The following is a 19,241-nucleotide window of genomic DNA, read 5'->3' on the forward strand; positions in this document are numbered from 1 at the left end:
CAGTTAGAATTCTGTGCAACCAGTGGTTTAAGAGGAGTTACATGACAGACCTACAGATACTTATTATGCAGGTGGCACAGGAAATGAACATAGTGCATGAATAATTGAAATGCTTTAAGCAATAAAAAGTTGTCTAATCCATGAAAAATTCAGTAACAGGGAATTACTTGTGAAATAGTTTCAGTAGAATACAAACTTTACTTTGATTAATTAGCTTCAACTCTTTCAGCATGAGCTTGGTTCCTTGGCCCAACTTCATAACTATTTTGTGCTTGTTATAGTTTTTATGCCATAATTTTTAAATTAGTAAGTGTATGTTAACAAACTTTGTCAGATTATCAGTAAACATTACAATGCTTTCATATACAAAATGACATTTTTTTTGGATTAAGTTTTAAAAGTTTGTTAAGCAATGTTTTTCTTTTCTATGTTACCAACATGCAAAGTAATTTTTATTTTAAGATCAAAAAATATTCTTATGCATCAGAAAGTTTTCAGAATTTGTGTGTGAAATCTTTGTAATGTCCTAGTGGTTATCAAATGTTTCAAGAAAACTTTATACTTTGTCTGCTGTTTTCACTAATGAATCTCTGTACATGTTTGGTTGATTTGACCAGTCTTGTAACCACTATAAAAACAAAGAGTAAATAAATAAATAAATAATATTTCTTCATTCTAGAATGACAACAGATTATAACTTAAACATAAATGTTTAGGCTGAATAACTTAAATCTCATAACAATACACACACACACACACACACACACACACACATAATTTTCTTCTTTACTTTGGAGAGCAGTCACTTTCCCACAACTATCTGGAGGCAGTGAAGGATGGCATAGATGTGGGATGTTGTGAACTTGAGCACTCACATTTTGCTCTCCTAATTTCTATTTGTGTATCTATTATTTTACTTTCTATTGCTATTCATATACTTTATTTTATTTCTTTTTGTGAGACTGATGAATTGAGGTTAAGACTGACAGATGGTGTACCTCCACCACAAAGTGGGTCCTACTTCTTTAGTCACCTCCAAAACCTTGGGTATATTTTATATATACCACATTATATTTTGTACCTTGGAATCCTTTCAGTTAATGCAGTGTTTTTCTTTTTGTTTTGGCTTGTTTTTGGTTATAACAAACTAATACACACACACACACACACACACACATTATTTTTATTATATTGACCTTCCAGCTGTGCCTTGTTAACAATACAGAAGTTATAATGATATATCACACATTCACTTGTATTACTGTATTTAGTTATAAAAAACTGACCTTTGGTCTTTACAAAGTGACTGTCTTGGCTGTGTTTCAGTATACTAGTATTCTGTAATGTAAAGTCACAGTACAGTTATTTATATTGTATATGTATATAGTACTAGTGACCAGTGAATTAATTAATGAGATAGTTTCAGTAGAATACAAACTTAACCTTGATATATTGGCCAGTAAAATAGTTTAGACAAACACAACTATTTATATACTAATCGATTAGTTTTTATTGTGATTAGAATTAATTTAGTTTCTGCTGGATTATCTTAATACAAAATTATTTTAGTCATGTTAGTATATATGTAAAACTATTGTGTAGGTATTTCAAACTCATTACAATAATTCAGTACATAGTCAACTTTTAATTTTTCCCTTTTTATCAATGAGATTACACAAAAAATTAATCTTAAATTCATTTTCAGATTGTAGTAGTATTACAATTTTCATATGAAAGTTTAAAAAGCAGTGTTATAATTTGATATTACAAATTAATTCTTATTCATTAAAATTTTGAATAGTGATAGATATTTACAGAGATTGTATTAGTTTGTCCAGAAATAAATGCTGTTTTTGAACTGCAAAGTTTGGAAAGTATAAACCAATGTTGTAAAACATGCTTTAATCAAAGTAAGCACCGTTTGCTTTAACACACCTTTGCCAGCATGTAACAATGCTGTTTATGCTCCTGCTGTTGAAATCGGAGTTTCTGTGGTCAGTGAACTCCCAGAAAGCTTCTTCTGTAGCTGTCTGGTTTTGAAAGCATTTATTGTTTAAAAAGTTTTTAAAGTGCTTGAAAAAATGAAAATCTGTAGGGGAAAGATCTGGGGAATAAGATGGATGAAGCAGAACTTCAATTCCCAATTTGTTCAATTTTTGGAGCCATCATCCTTGACAGGTCTCATAATGCTGATTTTGTTGATCTTCAGTCAGGTCGTGGAACTCGCATATCCAACTTTTTCGTCTTTCCAGCCACCCTTGGGTGGTTGGCAATGCTTGATTTTCTTGTGCCTAGCTTTTCTGCATGCTCACATACTGTTGTGTGAGGGTCTGTATCAACTGCTTCCCTTAATGTGTTTTCATCTAAGGATGGCTTCCTTCCATGACCTTTATGGTTTTCAAGACCTTTGGAACCAATGCTGAACTGTATCTTTAGTAACAGATCTATGGCCAAATGCCTGGTTGATGTTTCATGTAGTTTCAGTGGCTTTCTGTCTAAGTTTGAAGTTGTAGAGGAAAATCAGATGAAAGTCCGTCTTGTCCATGCTGCCTTGGGGGCTGCAAAACGTATTCTGAATAGTTGAAACAGCAGACAATTAAGACATCTTGTAAATGACAAATGTTGGGGTAAACTAACAAACAATAAATTACTCAATATTCAGCTTCTAAATGTTATCACGAGGAATTCTGACATTTATTTCTGGACAACCTAAGAAAGTGTTAAGATAGGAATCAAGGGAAAATAGAGAATTTTATATTATTTGATAATATAAGTAATTGCATATGAAAATGTTTTTATATTTACAAAAAAATATAAGTTACCATTATGTGATGTAATTTCTTATCCTCTACCAATCCTAAAATTAATGTAGATTCATTTTTATATTTTTTCTGTTTTACTTTTCAGGCACCAGGCTGATTCCATGTGATTTCATTGCTCCTGTTAAGACACTGAATCGTATCAGTGATGGAATCCATCATGAAGTTAGTGCGAGCTGGTTTTCTTTAATTTAATCAAAATAGCTTTACTTTTAGTGATCACTGAGTGTAGATTTTACACAAAAATATTGTACTTTATGTGAGATAAATATTATGCAAAGTTATATGTGAAATTATATGTGATCAAGACCAGTAAGTGTGGTGACAGACCACTAGACATCATTAAAGTATTAGTTCTTTAATCCAGAGCAATATTTGAAACAAGAAAAAAGTTTCTACTACTCTAAAACTTGTACTCCTTTATCCATAGATTCTATTAACCTTGTGGTTACACACAAATTTTCATTAACATCAGTTCTTAATTTCACCAATGAACATAATGAGACAGGGAATATTCAGCACTATGTTACTTCAACTATTTGCTTAACTCTTTCTTCAAAGGCATTTTTTTATGCATGTGATGAGGTTTTAGTGAGTTACATTCAAAATTTAATTACATTCTTTTTGTGGTATATAATTAAATATAGCATTTCTTGGTCTTCCTGTGTATATTTATTGAATAGAAAAATAATAATAAAAAAACATTTTTCACAAAGAATGCTCATGAGTAGCTTGTGTGTAACATAATTTTATAGTATAATGTAAGCTGCACATTAGCCAAGTGATTTACAATTTATAATGGTGTGAATAATAGACAGTTCAAAAGGTGATAAAACAATAAAATAGAAGTATAAATAAATGTATACTATTACAAGTTTGAATTTACTTAGGATAAATAAAAGTACATTCATATTACAGGGTGTTCGGAAAGTCACTCTGCACTTGTTTATTTATTAACAGACATGTTTCCGTATAGAATACAGGAGGTAAATATGAATGACAATTATAAACAATGTTGAAATTAACCCTCTGTTGACATCATTAAGGCCTGCAACCTTTCTTATTTTGTGAACACCGCTATCAGTTGTTGGCTTGAAATAGACTGAATAAAATATGATTACAAAACTGCACAGTGATTTTCTGAACACCCTGTATAATTTAAAGTCATTCTGAAAAGAGAAAAGGGGTAATTTAAATTTGTTTCTGTTTTTTATGGTGATTATTAAGTTGGTTAAATTGACTAATCTTGTGTAGAGTTAAGGTAGAGAAAATAACAAAATATAGTTTTACTTGAAAAACATCTGAAATTTATTTAGGAAGTTGTAGAGATTACACAAGTAAAATTTGAGGTTTTTGGGATGAAGAAAAGTATTTTTAATTTTAAATGTGGAAATCACTTTGCACTTGGAACAGTGAAAAAAAACAAACTATATATGTATATATATTCGTGGACAAACTTTAGTAAAAATGTTTCATTATAAAAAAAAAAAAAAAGATTTTTTGTGTACAAAAGAATTGTATACTAAAAGTCTGCCAAATGTTGTGAATATACACTGGTATCTTTCACTGTGCATGTAACAAAGTTTTCAGTGAGTTGCATTCAAAAGTTAATTAAATTACATTTTATTCATCTAATACAGAATTGTAGCTAATAATTTATATTTTAGTAGTATATGACTTTTGAGCTCTTAATTTTATAAGGTAATATCAAAAGAAAAATTCCGAATTTTCTCAAGTGTAAGGAAATGACATTTTTTCTTTGAACATCTCCTCCTCTGTATTTTATTTACCACTCCTCCAGTAATTACATAATTTAGTCTAAATTACTCTATTATTATTATTATTATTATTATTATTATTATCATTTAGGTAAAACATAATTTTCATAGCCTTTAATTCATGTTAGGTTACAGTGCCATCAAATACAAAATACAACCTCTCTTGCCACATCCACCTGTTATGTTCTTTCTTTCGGAAGTTATCAATAGTTTTCTGTTACGTTTAATACAATATTATTTATAAACATTAGAAAGCTCAAGTTTTCATCTATGAAATGACATATTTTACATTTTCTGTGCAAAGCACCATCAATTTCTCTGTCAGTACAAGCTTAATTCCCACAGGAAACAGATTGACTAGCTTTAATGAATTTCTAATGATTCTTGTTGCATAATTAGAAAGCCAGAAAAACTGCAATATTTATGAGATATGTTTTTTGTTAATATTGTGTGTTCTTTGGTGCATTATTTAATTAAATACAAATTTGGTGCACTGCTACTATTAGTATAAAATAAAAAAAGTTAGGGTTGAGTGTCATTGATAATCAACAGAGAAAAAAAATGGACTAGGTAAGTATTTTACTTGTTTTTCATGTGTATTTATTATGATAAAAGTATCTAATATGTAGTAAAATATTTTCATGAAACACACATGTAAGTAGCATAGAGTAATTTATGGGTTATGTAATTTGATAGTTTAATGTGAGCAGAGTGTTCTTCAAGTGATTTACAGTTTATTATGGCATGAATAGCAGTTGTACATGGTCGAAAGGGCAAGAAAACAATAAACTTTAAGTATATATAAATGTATAATGTTAAGAGTTTAAAGCTACTTAAGATAAACAATTGTAATTTTTCTAAATGAAAGAATTGTAATGTTTTTTGAGAATGTGAGATACACATACTATATTAGAAACAAGTAGTATCTAAACTATAAAAAGTACAAAGTGGTCACATGTTTGGGGAATTTGACTAAGTCCTTGTTAAGAGAATTAATAGAGGCTTATTTGGATTTTATCTGAGGCTAATGATGTGCCACATCATCTTCTTTTTTTTTTTTTTATGGGCCATCTTGGATGAATACTGTTTTTGTCGAACAAGCAAACAAAATCAGGTGGTCTCATATTATAGTACGCATTTGTTTTTGAATGTGAATGGAAAGAATAGTTACTAAATATAACTCTGCTTTTGAGATTTGCTGATTTGCAGTTGGTGGTTTTATCAATTGATATTATCTTAAAAATATTAATTTTTGCAAGGATCACAAATGAAGTCTAAAGTAGACAAGAATGCTGCAAAAATGAAAAAAAAATAAAAAAAAATAGCATGTCTATATTACAATTGCATGAACTTTCTGTGTATGGGTTTGGTCAGTTTGACTTACCTTGTAACCATGAAATTATACATGTCAGGTTTTTATATATGGGCTAGATTTAAATGATTGTTTCGTTTGCATCAAAATCCACACAGTCTGGTTCACTTACTTTAAAACACAATTAACAAGGCAAATTATTTTTCTCTACACTGTTATTGCAATACAAGGTATGCTTATTTCTCTTTTGAAATTGCCACTATATGCTTTTATGGCAAAAATAAATCATTCAGTCCAGATATGTCTATCTCTCTCAAACTACATTTCATGTATTTATAGCCTGACCGAGGCCTAGAATCTTCTACACGCTACGAGATATCATGCTTCAATAATACTCAATGAAAACTACAAGGAAAACTTTGAAGGTTCTAGTAACAAGACTGAATAATACAACAGTCACCAACTAATGAACTACTACACAATGTATAATTTGAAGAGAGTTACATAAACAAACCTGTGATAAACTATCACTTCTAAAAATGACTAAATTTCCCATTTGTGTTCTATAACTATAAATCATAACACTCGCATTAACTTAAAATAGTTGTGTATATCTAACACATAGTATAACTAGAAATACTGAAGAGATTGATGTGTTGCAACTAGTATGTAAAATTTATGTATCTAATTAGTTGAACACTGAAAAGCTGTATGACAGAGAACTGTTGATTGAGAATTTTTAAAATAAGAAATTAAAACTAAGGTAATATAAAAAAAAAATAATAGTATTTACAAACTAAGTTTTGATGCCAAGTTTATTGGCACATATTGATGATAAAGTTGTTCGACCCTCTTGCCAAAGGCAGGTTAAAGTGCATGTTATGACTTTTAATTGCATTCAGATTTTATCATGATATGAGTAAGTGTGGTATCAAAATAGTTAATAAATCAGTTTTTAATATTATTAAATCCTAAGTTTTTAATTTTATAAGGAAATGTTTAAAAATTTCTTGAAGTGCTTTAATTTGAAAATTGTGACACATGCTCTCTAGGAGGTTCCATCTTTAATTTCTGTACTACCCATTTGAGAAGTATGGAATTTAACCTAAGTTACTCATTATAATATTACTCAGGCAATGCACGATTTTTATAGTATGTGTTAAGCTTCATTGACAGCACAAAATAAGACTCGTATGTGTACTGCATTTCTTGTGTATTCTTCATGTGTATTCTTTATTATAATAATGGTAACTAAAATGTGAAAAATGAGAAACATATTAGGTTGAATAAGGTAAAGAAAAATAATAAACATTTTTCAAGAGGCATTCTCAGTTGTACCTTGTGCATTACATAATTCAGCAGATTAATGTTGGCTACATGTTTGCAGAGTAAGTTGCAATTCATATGGCAGGATTATTAGTTAGACACAGTTCAAAGGGTTTTAAAACAATAAAATGTATGTGTAAAAAGATGTATACTGTTATGGGCTTTATTCTGTTTAGGATGAAAAATGTAGTTTTCTATTACAATTTGCAGTCATTGTGGAAAGAGAGAAAAGGATAATTTAGATTATATTCATATTTTTTTTATACTGGTAACAAGGTCATTTGACCAAATTAGTTTGATGATAGTGTAGAGAAAATATCATATATAAAGTTTTACTGAAAGAAAACATTTGAAATTTATCCAGGAAGTTTTTATAAATCACATAAATTTGAAAAGTTTCAGATGAAGAATAGTACTTTTAATCTTAGCATGAGAATTACTTTGCATTTGGAGCAGTCAACACATTGGTTCCATATCTTATGGAGAAATGTTTCTGCACTTCTCCAGTCCAGAGCTTATACACAGTCTCTTGAATGTCCTATACACCTCTGCCATTTGCAAGTGTCTTTACTGTATGCTTCAAAACTTCGATCCTTACCAAAACATTCCACTTGGGGTTGTGTTTTCCTTCCTTGGGTCATGCCTTTTCAGAACAGATGATTTGCCATTCTACCTTTTGGCCTTTTAATCCAGGTGCAGTTGGATGATTTGGGTCACTCCATGGACAACATTGCTGTATCCATTGGTGATCCCATCCCACCATGGCTTATTACAATCCCCAAATATGACCTTTCTTTTAAGTCATTTGAGAAAAGCAGATACTTTCAATTTTAAGTATTATCTGTTATTTGCTGAACGTCTTTTGAAACATCCTTCCATTCCTATTTATACAGATGGTGTGAAATCAGGTGACTCTGTGGGCTCTGCCGTGGTTTGTTGTGGTTCAGTGGTTGTGCACAGAATCTCCTCTACAGTTTCTGTGTTCTCTTGTCCTGGATCACATAGTAGCTAAGCAGTACTCAAATTGAACTATTTATACTGACTTGCTTAGTTCTCTACTGGCCCTGGAATCATGTCATGTTAGTTCTCACTGATATTCAAAACTGACTTGCCTGTTTCTCTTTAACATCTACTTCTATCCAGTTTTTCTAGATACCAGGTCTCTTTGGTATTTGCGGGAACAAGCTCGCCAACACTGCAGCTAAATTTTTCTGCTCTGGCACTATCACTGCTGTGCCTGTTCCATACATGGACTATGGTCCTGCATTCAAGGCTCAGCTCAGTGTTAGTTGGCAGCTGTCTTGGGGTGAACATTGTGAAAAAAAGATTTTTCCAAATAAAACCCTCTATTAGACTTTGGCCACCTTGCTTCCATAAGGATCAAAGAGAGGAAGTTGTTCTAATTAGACTACTCATTGGTCACAATTTTTTAACTGTTGTTTTCTTTTATCTGGGGCTGATGCACCAGTGTGTTGTCTATGTGACACTCGGGTCACAAAAAGCTACATTTTACTGTCTTGCTGTCATTATGACTCAACAGTGACACTATTTTAAACGTGTTTTGTCCCATGGTTTATCCATAACATTAGACAGTGTCATTGGTGATGGTGACACTGTCCACTTTACAAATGTTTTTAATATTTTTTAAAATCCATTAATCATTTTAATGCTATTTAAGTTTTTTTGATTCATACATTAGACCTTTATTAATGCGATTCCCTTTTGAGAATTAAAGTACATCTGGTTCAATATGAAATTATAAAATAGCTGTAATGTCAAATAACTGGAAAGGCCAACTTCAGGTGTCTGATGCTGATGTTTGGACTACTCATTAGTCAACTTGGCGAGTAATGATAATTACAATTGTGCTGCAGAAAGTCCTTTACAACTTATATTACTTTACTTTCTGAAAACTGCTGTAATGTCAAATAACTTGAAACCAGGACTGGAAAGGCCAACTTCAGGTTACTATTGCTGATTTTTGAACTTACCCATTAGTCATTCTGGTGAGTTATGATAATTACAGTTATGCTACAGAAAGTTCTTTATATCTTGTATTACTGTAGTTTTTCTCCTATTGCTGTAAACTAAATATAAAAATTGGATTTAATGCTATTTAGGTTTGTAATTCAAAAATTAAACTTTTTTTTTGTTTTACTTTAATTTAAACTTTTTACTGGATGTTTTGCACAGATAGCTTAGTTGCCTTGTGCCATAAAACACCAAACCAACCATCTAATTACCAGTAATTAGGTTCTAAATAGACATTAACAATAAGTTGAGCACAACATTCTCTAGTTGTTCCTTTAACTATACTGTGAAGAAAATGTTTCGAAAACAACTCGCCCTACTTGTTAGACCCCAAAAAACTGTCAATAAGCATGATTAAGATTAGTTTCCCATGAAAATTTATCTCCTTATGAGAAACATTTGTGACCTCATTCAGAAGTTTCCAGTATATTCTGTATGATCAAGTAGGCTATCAGGCTGTTTTATGTGCAAGTACTATGTATGTAACTTTCTCTCATAGTATATATTTCACATTAATGAAATTTTCAAATTCTTCTGAGTTATGATTTGGAACAAATTGATGTGCTACATTTAGCCTTAGGCATTACTTTCTATAGTTAGTCTGGTAACAAGATACATTGACTGTTTGAAAGAATAATTGAGATTGTATTCTACTTTACCTGGAATATAAATGTTTTTTATTTCTGTTGCATGAAGCAGAGGTGCTTGTTATTTGTTTCTAATCAGTCAGTTACAAAGAGAAGAACCATTGTGAATATAGTCTCCCAGTTTTTAGAAAATTTTTTTGTGTGCTCAGACAAAGCACATTATTTTTTTCTTGAAGGAGGCAAAACGTGCTGTGGAAATGTCATAATATTTATTGCAATTGTGCATTTGTTTCTCACTTATTGTCCACATACTTCCACCCAACAGCTTTTCTAACCTACTGTTTGATCACTGTAGCTCATATTAACATCAAATCTTCATCACTGCTTAATATTTATTTTAAGCTATCTGTATAACAAAAATGTTATGTCCTATTCATTTCAAGGTGCTTCTTTTCCTAAACTAACTGATTCATAAGATCCATCCATCCAAACTATTCCATACTACAGTCTTCACGTATGTATTTAACTTCATAGACCTGCATGGCCTGGTGGTTAAAGTGCTCAACTGTTCTGGCCACAGGATTGACATTCAGTGCCAAACATGCTTATCTGTTCTGCTGTGTAGGTACTGTAATGTGATGGCCATTCCAACTATTCACTGAACAATTAGCCTTGAGTTATAGTGGGTACTCCCAACCAGTTTCCTTCATTCTTGTCAGCAATTCAAAATTAGGATCAGTAGATTAGTAGCTTTGCCATAGACAAAACACAATTAACTCATGACAGCACCCCTGACAATATCAAATTATACTTTCTTTCCTTACATTCAATAATCACATTCTCTTATATCTGTGAATGAGTGCTTCCAATTCTATATTTTCATTGTAGATCAAATAAATAAAAGTAACATCTTTGCAGAATTCCCTGACCATCTCGGGTAATAACACTAAGAAGAAAAAGAAAATAAATGTATTTATAGATCAGTACCACTTATAAGTGTTGTTAGTTACAAATTAGTCAACTTATGATACAAATTAAGTAAATGTAAAAACTAGAATCATAACTAAATCAGGAAGTAATATTAAAAGTTTTCTTCCCAAAGTTGTATATTAATAAAAATATAGCAATGGTACAGTGCATCAAATAGAATGTTTAGACTATGAAGTTTCTGTATAGGAAAAATAGATATGAAAATAACCAGATTCAAAGAACATGAAAAACTTAGTTGAATGGAACATGATTGAAAAAACCTAAAATAAACTAAAAATGTTTAAATATTGAGTATAGAGAAAAACCCAAAAAAGAAAAAAAAATCTGCAAGTACTAATGATAAAAAAATCAAAATTTAGCATTAATGTCATAAGTCCTATATTTGTATTAAATTGGAGCTGTTATCATAAACTCAATTATACGAATAAATATATTTGATTTTTGAATGTATTGTAGAGTTTAATAGGCTATATATAGGGATGGCCAAAGGTACTCAATACACACAACTCAAATATGTATGCTAAGCTGTCAAAAGTGACAGGGTTTTACTTTTAAAGATGATTGTCTCTTGCTTTCATTTGTTCCTATACCAAACCAGCCCCAAAACAAGACAAAAAACCATTGCTAGTATAACAATCCATAAAGTGATCAAATTGCCAAATTGTTCATCTTTCCTATTTTTTAAGTTGGGAACTCTACAACTATTTTATCATTAATGACAATAGTTCAAACTTAAACCTACTTAGCCATAATAATTAATATTAAGTTTTTAAAAAATCATAATTAGTGTTTATTTTTCTTGCTTATTGCTGCATAATTTTTGTACTCTCAACAAAAATAAGTTAGTTTTCTGAGATAATAGGCAGTGTTTTGCTGGAAATTTTTATTTGCCACACATTCAGTTAGTCTCAGAATTATTTAAATATATTAATCTATGAGTTGTTTTAATTTTAAAAGTATTTGTTTGTTTTTATTGTTCAGTGGAAAAATTTGTTTATAATTTTTATTGTTTGTCAGATTCTTCTAGCTAACTTTTTGGCACAAACAGAAGCTCTAATGAGGGGGAAAGACCAAGGAAGAAGCTGAGATTGAACTTACCAAGGCTGGACTACATGGAGAACAACTTCAGAAGATTCTTCCACACAAAGTACAGTATCAGTTATTAATATCTGTATTTTTAATTAATTTTCATTAAAAGTCTGGTTGCTTAATACTGAACATTATTTGAGGCTGTAGGTTACTATGAGGTTGTATTTTAAGAAAGTTAAGTTTCATACTTCATTATTAAAGTAAAATTATTGTAACTTTATCAACTAGTCTGAAACAATAAACTTGGCAAAAACAAATATGATGCACATTTTGCATTAGTGAGCAGCCAAAGTATGTAATGCAAATTTTTTTACCATTAATTTCTTGTGATGATTCTCTGACACGGATGTTCATGGTGGTTTAGTAAGTATGGTCACCAAGACTTACATGGTTTCTTGTTCAGTGTATTTCATCATTATCCTGGAAGTATGACATGGGTAATTTCTGCATAAGGATAAAATCTGCTCTGAATGTACCCATGAAAGGTCTCACAGTTAGATGGTCAAATCCCAATTAAATATATTGTTGAAGTAAATGTGACTCTTGTGGACAAGCAATATTCTATTAAGCACCTTATTTGTTTGTAAACCTTAAGATCTGAACCTGTTTATCAGTAAAAGAGTGTGGAATTTGAAGGTTCAAAATGGCAGAGCATAGTTACCTGATGACCAAAAGAATGATTCTTAGCACATGGAAGTAAGGTGTCATCGGTTAAACGACAAGACTCAGTGTGAAGGTAAAAAAAACAAAGGATGGTTGAGAAAACAGCTATTTGTTCAGAAGTAGAAGATTGTTGTTGTTGTTGTTTGTAATTAAAATAGAAAAAAAGGAAGAACTGTATTTAGATAAAAGTAAATCAAATAAATTGCATTGAAAATTGCTGGTATAATTAAGAGATAATCTGCACCTGAAATGGTGACTAGCAAGGTTTACACAAGTCATGGAATTTTATTACTAAAGTATCAGTACTGGAAGTGTTTGTATTTTATCAGGAGGTCCTGAAAAAGTTCTTGAAAGTAACCACATTGCTCCCATATACCCTGGTTTTATTGATATCGTGGTGTACCGGTGTGTTAATCTCAGATTCATGAAATCTTCTCTTTGGGAAATGCAACTCATAGATTAAAAATACAGAGCTATTGAATTGAAAATCAGACTCATTCTGCCACACCAATCTTATCACATCCTCTCTTTCATAATTTGTTAATAGTTTACTATTACGTTTAATTATATGTTACTTATAACCAGTAGAGAGTCGAGGCTTTCATTTCTCAAATAACATGCTGTATAACATTATGTTCTGAATAGTTAAATGTCAATTTCACTCCTAGCACAAACAGCATTCCCATGAAAAAGTTAATAACTAGCTTGGATGAATTTGTAACGACTGTTTTCACAGAGTTAGAAAGTGAGAAAATATTTGAGAGTTAAGATAATTTGTCTACTTTTTTGTATATCATTATTCTATATTGTTTAGAGCATTATTTGATTAAATAAAAATTAATTGCAATACTATGAGTAGTACAAAAAAATTAGGGTTGACTCTCTTTGACAACCAAAAGCAAGAAAAAAATGAGAAGTATTTATTTTTTTTTCATCTGTATTCTTTATATATAATTATAAAAGCAACCTATATGTAACCTAACTAAAGATTAAGTAAAATAACTAATTATAATAAAATTAAAATGTTTCACAAGGCATGCATGAGAGGTGCTTGTGCTAGTTGTGGTAGCTTGTGGGTAATGTAATTCAATAGTATAACATGAGCTGCACATTCCTCAAATGATTTACTACCTATAAGCATGTGGACAGTAGTTAGTGATGGTTCAAAGGGTAATAAAATTTAAATAAAAATAGATGTATACTTTTATAAACTTAGAGACAGTTAATATAAAATTACTTTTGTTTATCCTAAAATATGAAGTCATTCTAGAAAGAAAAAAAGATATTTAGATTTATTTTGTGTTTTTATGGTTAGGAGGTCAGTCAGACTTACCATAGCTGTTTTGAGTTACGTTAGAGAAAATAACATGTAAACTATCAAGTTTTACTAGAAAAAAATGCTTGAAATGTTTTTAGGAGATCTTGGGGGATTACAAAGAAGTTCAAATTTTTGAGAAAAGGAAAAGTATTTTTAATTTTAACATGAAAATTATTTTGTACATAGTCTATTCAGAACAAATACTCAATATATTTACAGACAAATCTTTATTTTATTTTATTAGAAATACTTTACTAAAAAATATAATTTTTTGAATGTTAAAGACTTATGATATTAGTGAAATACTACCAAATTTTGTGAAGATATACACACAATATTGAAAGTTAGAAGTATTGAACCTACAAAGACTTTAAACGAGTACAAAGAGGTCATGGTCAGTAGCATAGACTGACCCTGTGTTGAAGGAATTAATATAAAATTACTCATTTTACAGTAGGTAAGTTCTGATTTTATTGTTAATATCTTGGCTTATTTGTATTGGGTCATCATCAGGTAAAAGTTATGTTCAAAGAGCATTTAAAGTCCATAATAAAATGCAGACTCATGATAGAGAGGATGAGTTCCTTTCCAATAAAAAAAAACTTAGATGCGGCCAAAAAAGATTGAGTGTGGCCACTTTTATTTTAACCACCATTGTGCCCCATGTTGAACAAAAACTTGACCTGGACAACTGATGAATGAATATTTACTGTAAAATGTTTATCAATGCTATAAGTGTAGCTACAAGCTTGGCCACCAGTTTTGATTTCCTTCCCTTAAGTTGCACACTGAATATTCTTTTTGGTCTGACTTTTTTTTTTCACACCAGTGGTGTTTTTGATAATATATAATTTTTTCTCAAAACATACAAACAAACCATAGTATGTAAGAAAGTGACACTTGATAGTAATCAACATTAACATTAGGAACACAACCCTATTATAATGTTAAATGTAACTTAATATATTTACAAGAAACCACCATTGTACAATACTTATACAAGCACAAACTGACTAATGATATACATATCCATTTTTGATGTTAATTTGAGAAGTGTAGAGCCATTAAAATATATTGGGGGGTAGTTTTTCCTGTCTAAAACAGTGTTATTAAGTTTGTTCATAGTGATGCCATGGAAACTAAAATGCAGTTTCTTGTTATCGACTGAATACACTTGGTACAGTCCTATCAAGCATCATTACTTATGCTAATTACTTAAACTAATATCACTTAAAGCTAAACACTCTTTAATAGATGAATTTTCATAAGATTTAACAGATTTGTGCTTTAAAGTTTGCAATGAATAATAACTGTTTATCTGTATGATTTTTTTGAGAACTTCAGCAACAAACTGCTAACCAAGTTTGTTTGGTCTAACCAATATTTATATATCTGGATATGCTTTCACTCTATAGTTTTTTTGTTCTAGATCAACCATCTTTGTGCTGAATGACAAAAGCCTAATAACTGTTCACCTTTATCATAGGTGAAGCTGTAGTAAAAATTTCAAACTGATAGCTCATGTGACTTTTTGCTTGGTGTGAACAAAACTTTCAATTAGAATTGAGCAGATTTTGGTGAAAAACTTTGCACATCTTACTTACATTTAGACCAAATTTGACACCTGATTGTGGGCTGAAAGATCTTTCATGGATCTTTTTTCAAATTTTGTACACTGAAAGATGTTTTTACATCAAATAAAATTCTTATACTTTTGTTGAAAGGGGTTAAAAAATCAAAGTTAATGTATCTCATACATTTCTCAGTGGGATTGTCTTTACATTTGGTATCTAAAGTAAAAGTCCAAAACAGTGTATCCACTGAAAATATGTGATAGTTTGAATTTTCAGTCTGAGCTACAAAAAAGTGGAAAATTGCTAAAACTGTTGCTCCTGTTAATAACATACAGTGTCTCCTCCAAGTTAGTTTGTTTGAGTAGTACACTACTGTATTTTGATGTGGCACTAAATTGGCTTTTTATTAGAATGAAACTGACAAAATATTAATTCAAATTTGGAAAGGGGGGATATCTCTTTAGCATTTACTTAGATAACTGTAAAACCAGGAGAAGAATTAACCCCAGACTTAAGGACTGTTTTAAAGGATCTTTGCTTTTTTTTTAACATCTCCAAGTATTGCTGAAAAAATTTAATTCAGCTTGAATAGAAAACTTTAAACACAGCAATCTCTAAGCCCCTTGTAGAAATATATCAACATTTTCTGTGGTTTTAGCTTTTAAAACAAAAAATCTCAGATTTCATCAAGTTGTTTCAGAATTGAAAACAAAGGATATTTCTTTGTTAGTTTTAAAATTTCCATCATAATAAAAAAATAACAACAGGATTTTTCATAGAAAAGTAAGAAACTTGGAAGAGTACCTTAACCCTCCTAATACCACTGGGTAGATTCCACCCAACTTGTATTCCCAAAGAAGCTATAAAACAGTTATATTGCAACTTTTTGAAATTTATAAGTGTCTTCACAAAATTTTGAATATTATTAGTAACCATTACAAGGAATTTGTACACAAAGTATAAGAATTTTAAATTAAGTTTCAACATTTTTCAGTTAATTATTTACTGCAGCATTTTTTATTTTTGAATGTTAATTATCCAACGCAAAGTAATTTTGATTTTAAGATTAAAAATACCTTTATGCATCAAAGTTGTCAAATTTTGCATACAAAGTGTCTGGAACCTTCTAATGACCTTAAGGTAATTATCAAACATGTTTTTGGGGGGGAGGGGAGGGAACTTTCTATGTAATATGTTATTTTTACTGTTGTATGCCTGTATGGGTTTGACTGACTTTGTAACCACTAAAAAAACATAAAGAAAAATGACTAAAATTATAATTTAACCCTTAAACAACAGCAATGTTATAGGTAACAGCATCAGTTAATGATGGCTGCTGTTTAAGGGTTAATTATCAACATTATACATGTATATTTATTATTTTTATTATATTGACCTTTCAACAGTGTTTGCCTAACATTACAGAAATTGAATAACTTATGACACCCATATCCAAAAATATAAAACTGGCATTTACAAAGTGACCTGTCTGGCTGTTTCAGTTGTAATACCTTGTATATGTATATACATTATTACTATTCACTAATAATAACTTAAATTTCAATTATTTTTCTTGAAACATAGAACAGCAAATAAAAACGTATGGAGAACAGTTATCTTCTAGAGCTACAAACTTTGTACATGTTTACTGCTTGCCATAATTTCCTAAGCCTTATCAAATTTGCAGGTGGAAGATGTAAAATAAAATAATTTTTTGTTTTATATATGCATTTTGAAATAACAAAAAATCATGAATTACTATGTGAATACCATATAATTCCACTGTAATTTGTCAGGCTTAGTAAATAAGCTGTATTTAGGTCTCAAAAATATGATTTTTTCTAGCTCAGTAACATTTTGCGTTATCACATGAATTTTAGCACAAAAATAAAGAGCTTGCCATGAAAGTACTTTGGAGATCCTGAGAAACCAAAAGGATGACATTCTGAACTTTCAGTTGGTTTTACGTGCATATCATTGGGTGAATTAGTTGTATGTAAACAAGTATTTTCAAAAATGAAAGGTTGGGAGAGGTACCTTGGTTGATTCATTAAATAAAGTTAATATCTCAGAAAATGAAGAGATAAGAATTTCTTATCTTGTATTCTCACCTTTCAGGATTGGTAATTTGAGTTTATAATTTGTAAGAAACTATCAACTTTGTATTTGGATGCAGCAAATATCTCATTTGAACCAATGATGCATTGAATATACCATGTGACACATGGTAATTGATATTTAAGATTTGTTTTTATATTTATCTTTAATTTAAGAAAGTACCTACTGTATAATACTGAAATTTGAATTATAATCAACATTTTGATATCAAACTTAATGACATGTATTATATTATATTATATATTATATTATATTTATTATATTATATTATAAAAATAAGTCTGTGATTGCAATGACACAGCCTTTCATCCATGCCCATAAGAAGACTGGTCACATGTTTCCATAAAGTTAATTGGTCTCTGTACAACAGAAACTAAAAATTTGAAGAGTATTTGGAAAACAGCACTGAGTTTAGGCTCTGTAAACAGTGTAGACAATGAGCAACAAATACTTTCTGAAATCTTTATTCAAGGAAACGTCTTTCTAGAAGTTGTTAAAACGATAATCAATACTCCAGTAGAAAGTGAAAAAGATGAAATAACTTCAGCTTTATTAACATTACAATTAATTATATCGAACACATCATAAAACTTCCAATTCAGTTACGAAAATGACTTGTGAAGAAACACAACATCAATAATCATATAAAAACTAGGTACTGAAATTTAGCACATGGTTATTGATGGTTACCCCACAGAAAATAAAAACAGTGGAAACATCTACAAAATTTCATGCAATTCATATGAATACTTATGTCAGTGAAAGCAGGAGAGAAGTAAACCACAGATTTATGGTTTATTTCTCTCCTGATTCTTCATGTTTTTAGTAACCTCATTTCTTAATGTGTGTAGTAGGTGCATAGTGCATGTAAATAGCCATGCACTTTCACAACAGGACACATGAAGTGTGCATATAATTGATAAATGTGAGTATTTGCTTACCTTTGAAGACTTGCTTTATTAATTGTATGGTTCCTAGTATTAGTGCTGCTGAATTTAATTTTATACATCTAGATATTCTGTTAGAAGTATATTACATGTAAGTAGTAATGGTATTGTTAATTTAATTTTACACATCTAGAAATTATTTTAGAATTATACTTTTATAAAAAAGTAGTGCTGTTTAATTCTACACATGTTGAGTTGGTGAATGTTCACTCTTCCCAATGTAACATGTATTTTGTTGATTTCTGCTGTTTGATAATTGCCAAAGCCATAGAAAAATGTTTTTCCTAAAAACATTGTATTTCTCTCATCTGCAAATTTTTGACTTTCTGAATTTTTCTTAGGTTTTTGAAGGAAACAAGCCCACTAACTCAATTGTGATTCCAAGCCTAACTCCATTTAATCTTGGTGCTCTTATTGGTAAGAAATGAAATGTTTATTTAAAGTTTAATTTTTTCTTTACCTATTTAACTATTAGAAGATATTGTTTAGTAAGTTGTTATTGACTCATTCATTCTTTGTTGACAATATCACTCTTTCACCAAATGAGATTTTATGAAATGACAAGTTTTTAGGTCCAACACGAATTTAGTATTTCAACTACATGCATATATATTTTACATTGCTTTTCAAAAGGCCCTTTTCTCATTATTCAAGCTCATTGACTAATTGGGTTATAATTCTTTAAGTGT

General features: G+C 30.2%; 1 protein-coding gene across 1 annotated transcript in view; it reads left to right on the top strand.

Moving 5' to 3' along the window:
• Positions 1-18,976, top strand: part of LOC143240911 (glucose-6-phosphate isomerase-like) — a 35,757-nt gene extending 16,781 nt beyond the window's left edge. The window contains exons 9-11 of the mRNA XM_076484158.1: positions 2,908-2,984; positions 11,861-11,990; positions 18,894-18,976. Coding sequence (XP_076340273.1) covers positions 2,908-2,984; positions 11,861-11,929 — 146 coding nt within the window. The 3' untranslated portion in view covers positions 11,930-11,990; positions 18,894-18,976. The remainder of the gene's footprint in view (positions 1-2,907; positions 2,985-11,860; positions 11,991-18,893) is intronic.
• Positions 18,977-19,241: the final 265 nt, after the last annotated feature.

Source organism: Tachypleus tridentatus, chromosome 13, assembly GCF_004210375.1.
Source record: "Tachypleus tridentatus isolate NWPU-2018 chromosome 13, ASM421037v1, whole genome shotgun sequence".
Taxonomy (NCBI): Eukaryota; Metazoa; Arthropoda; class Merostomata; order Xiphosura; family Limulidae; genus Tachypleus; species Tachypleus tridentatus.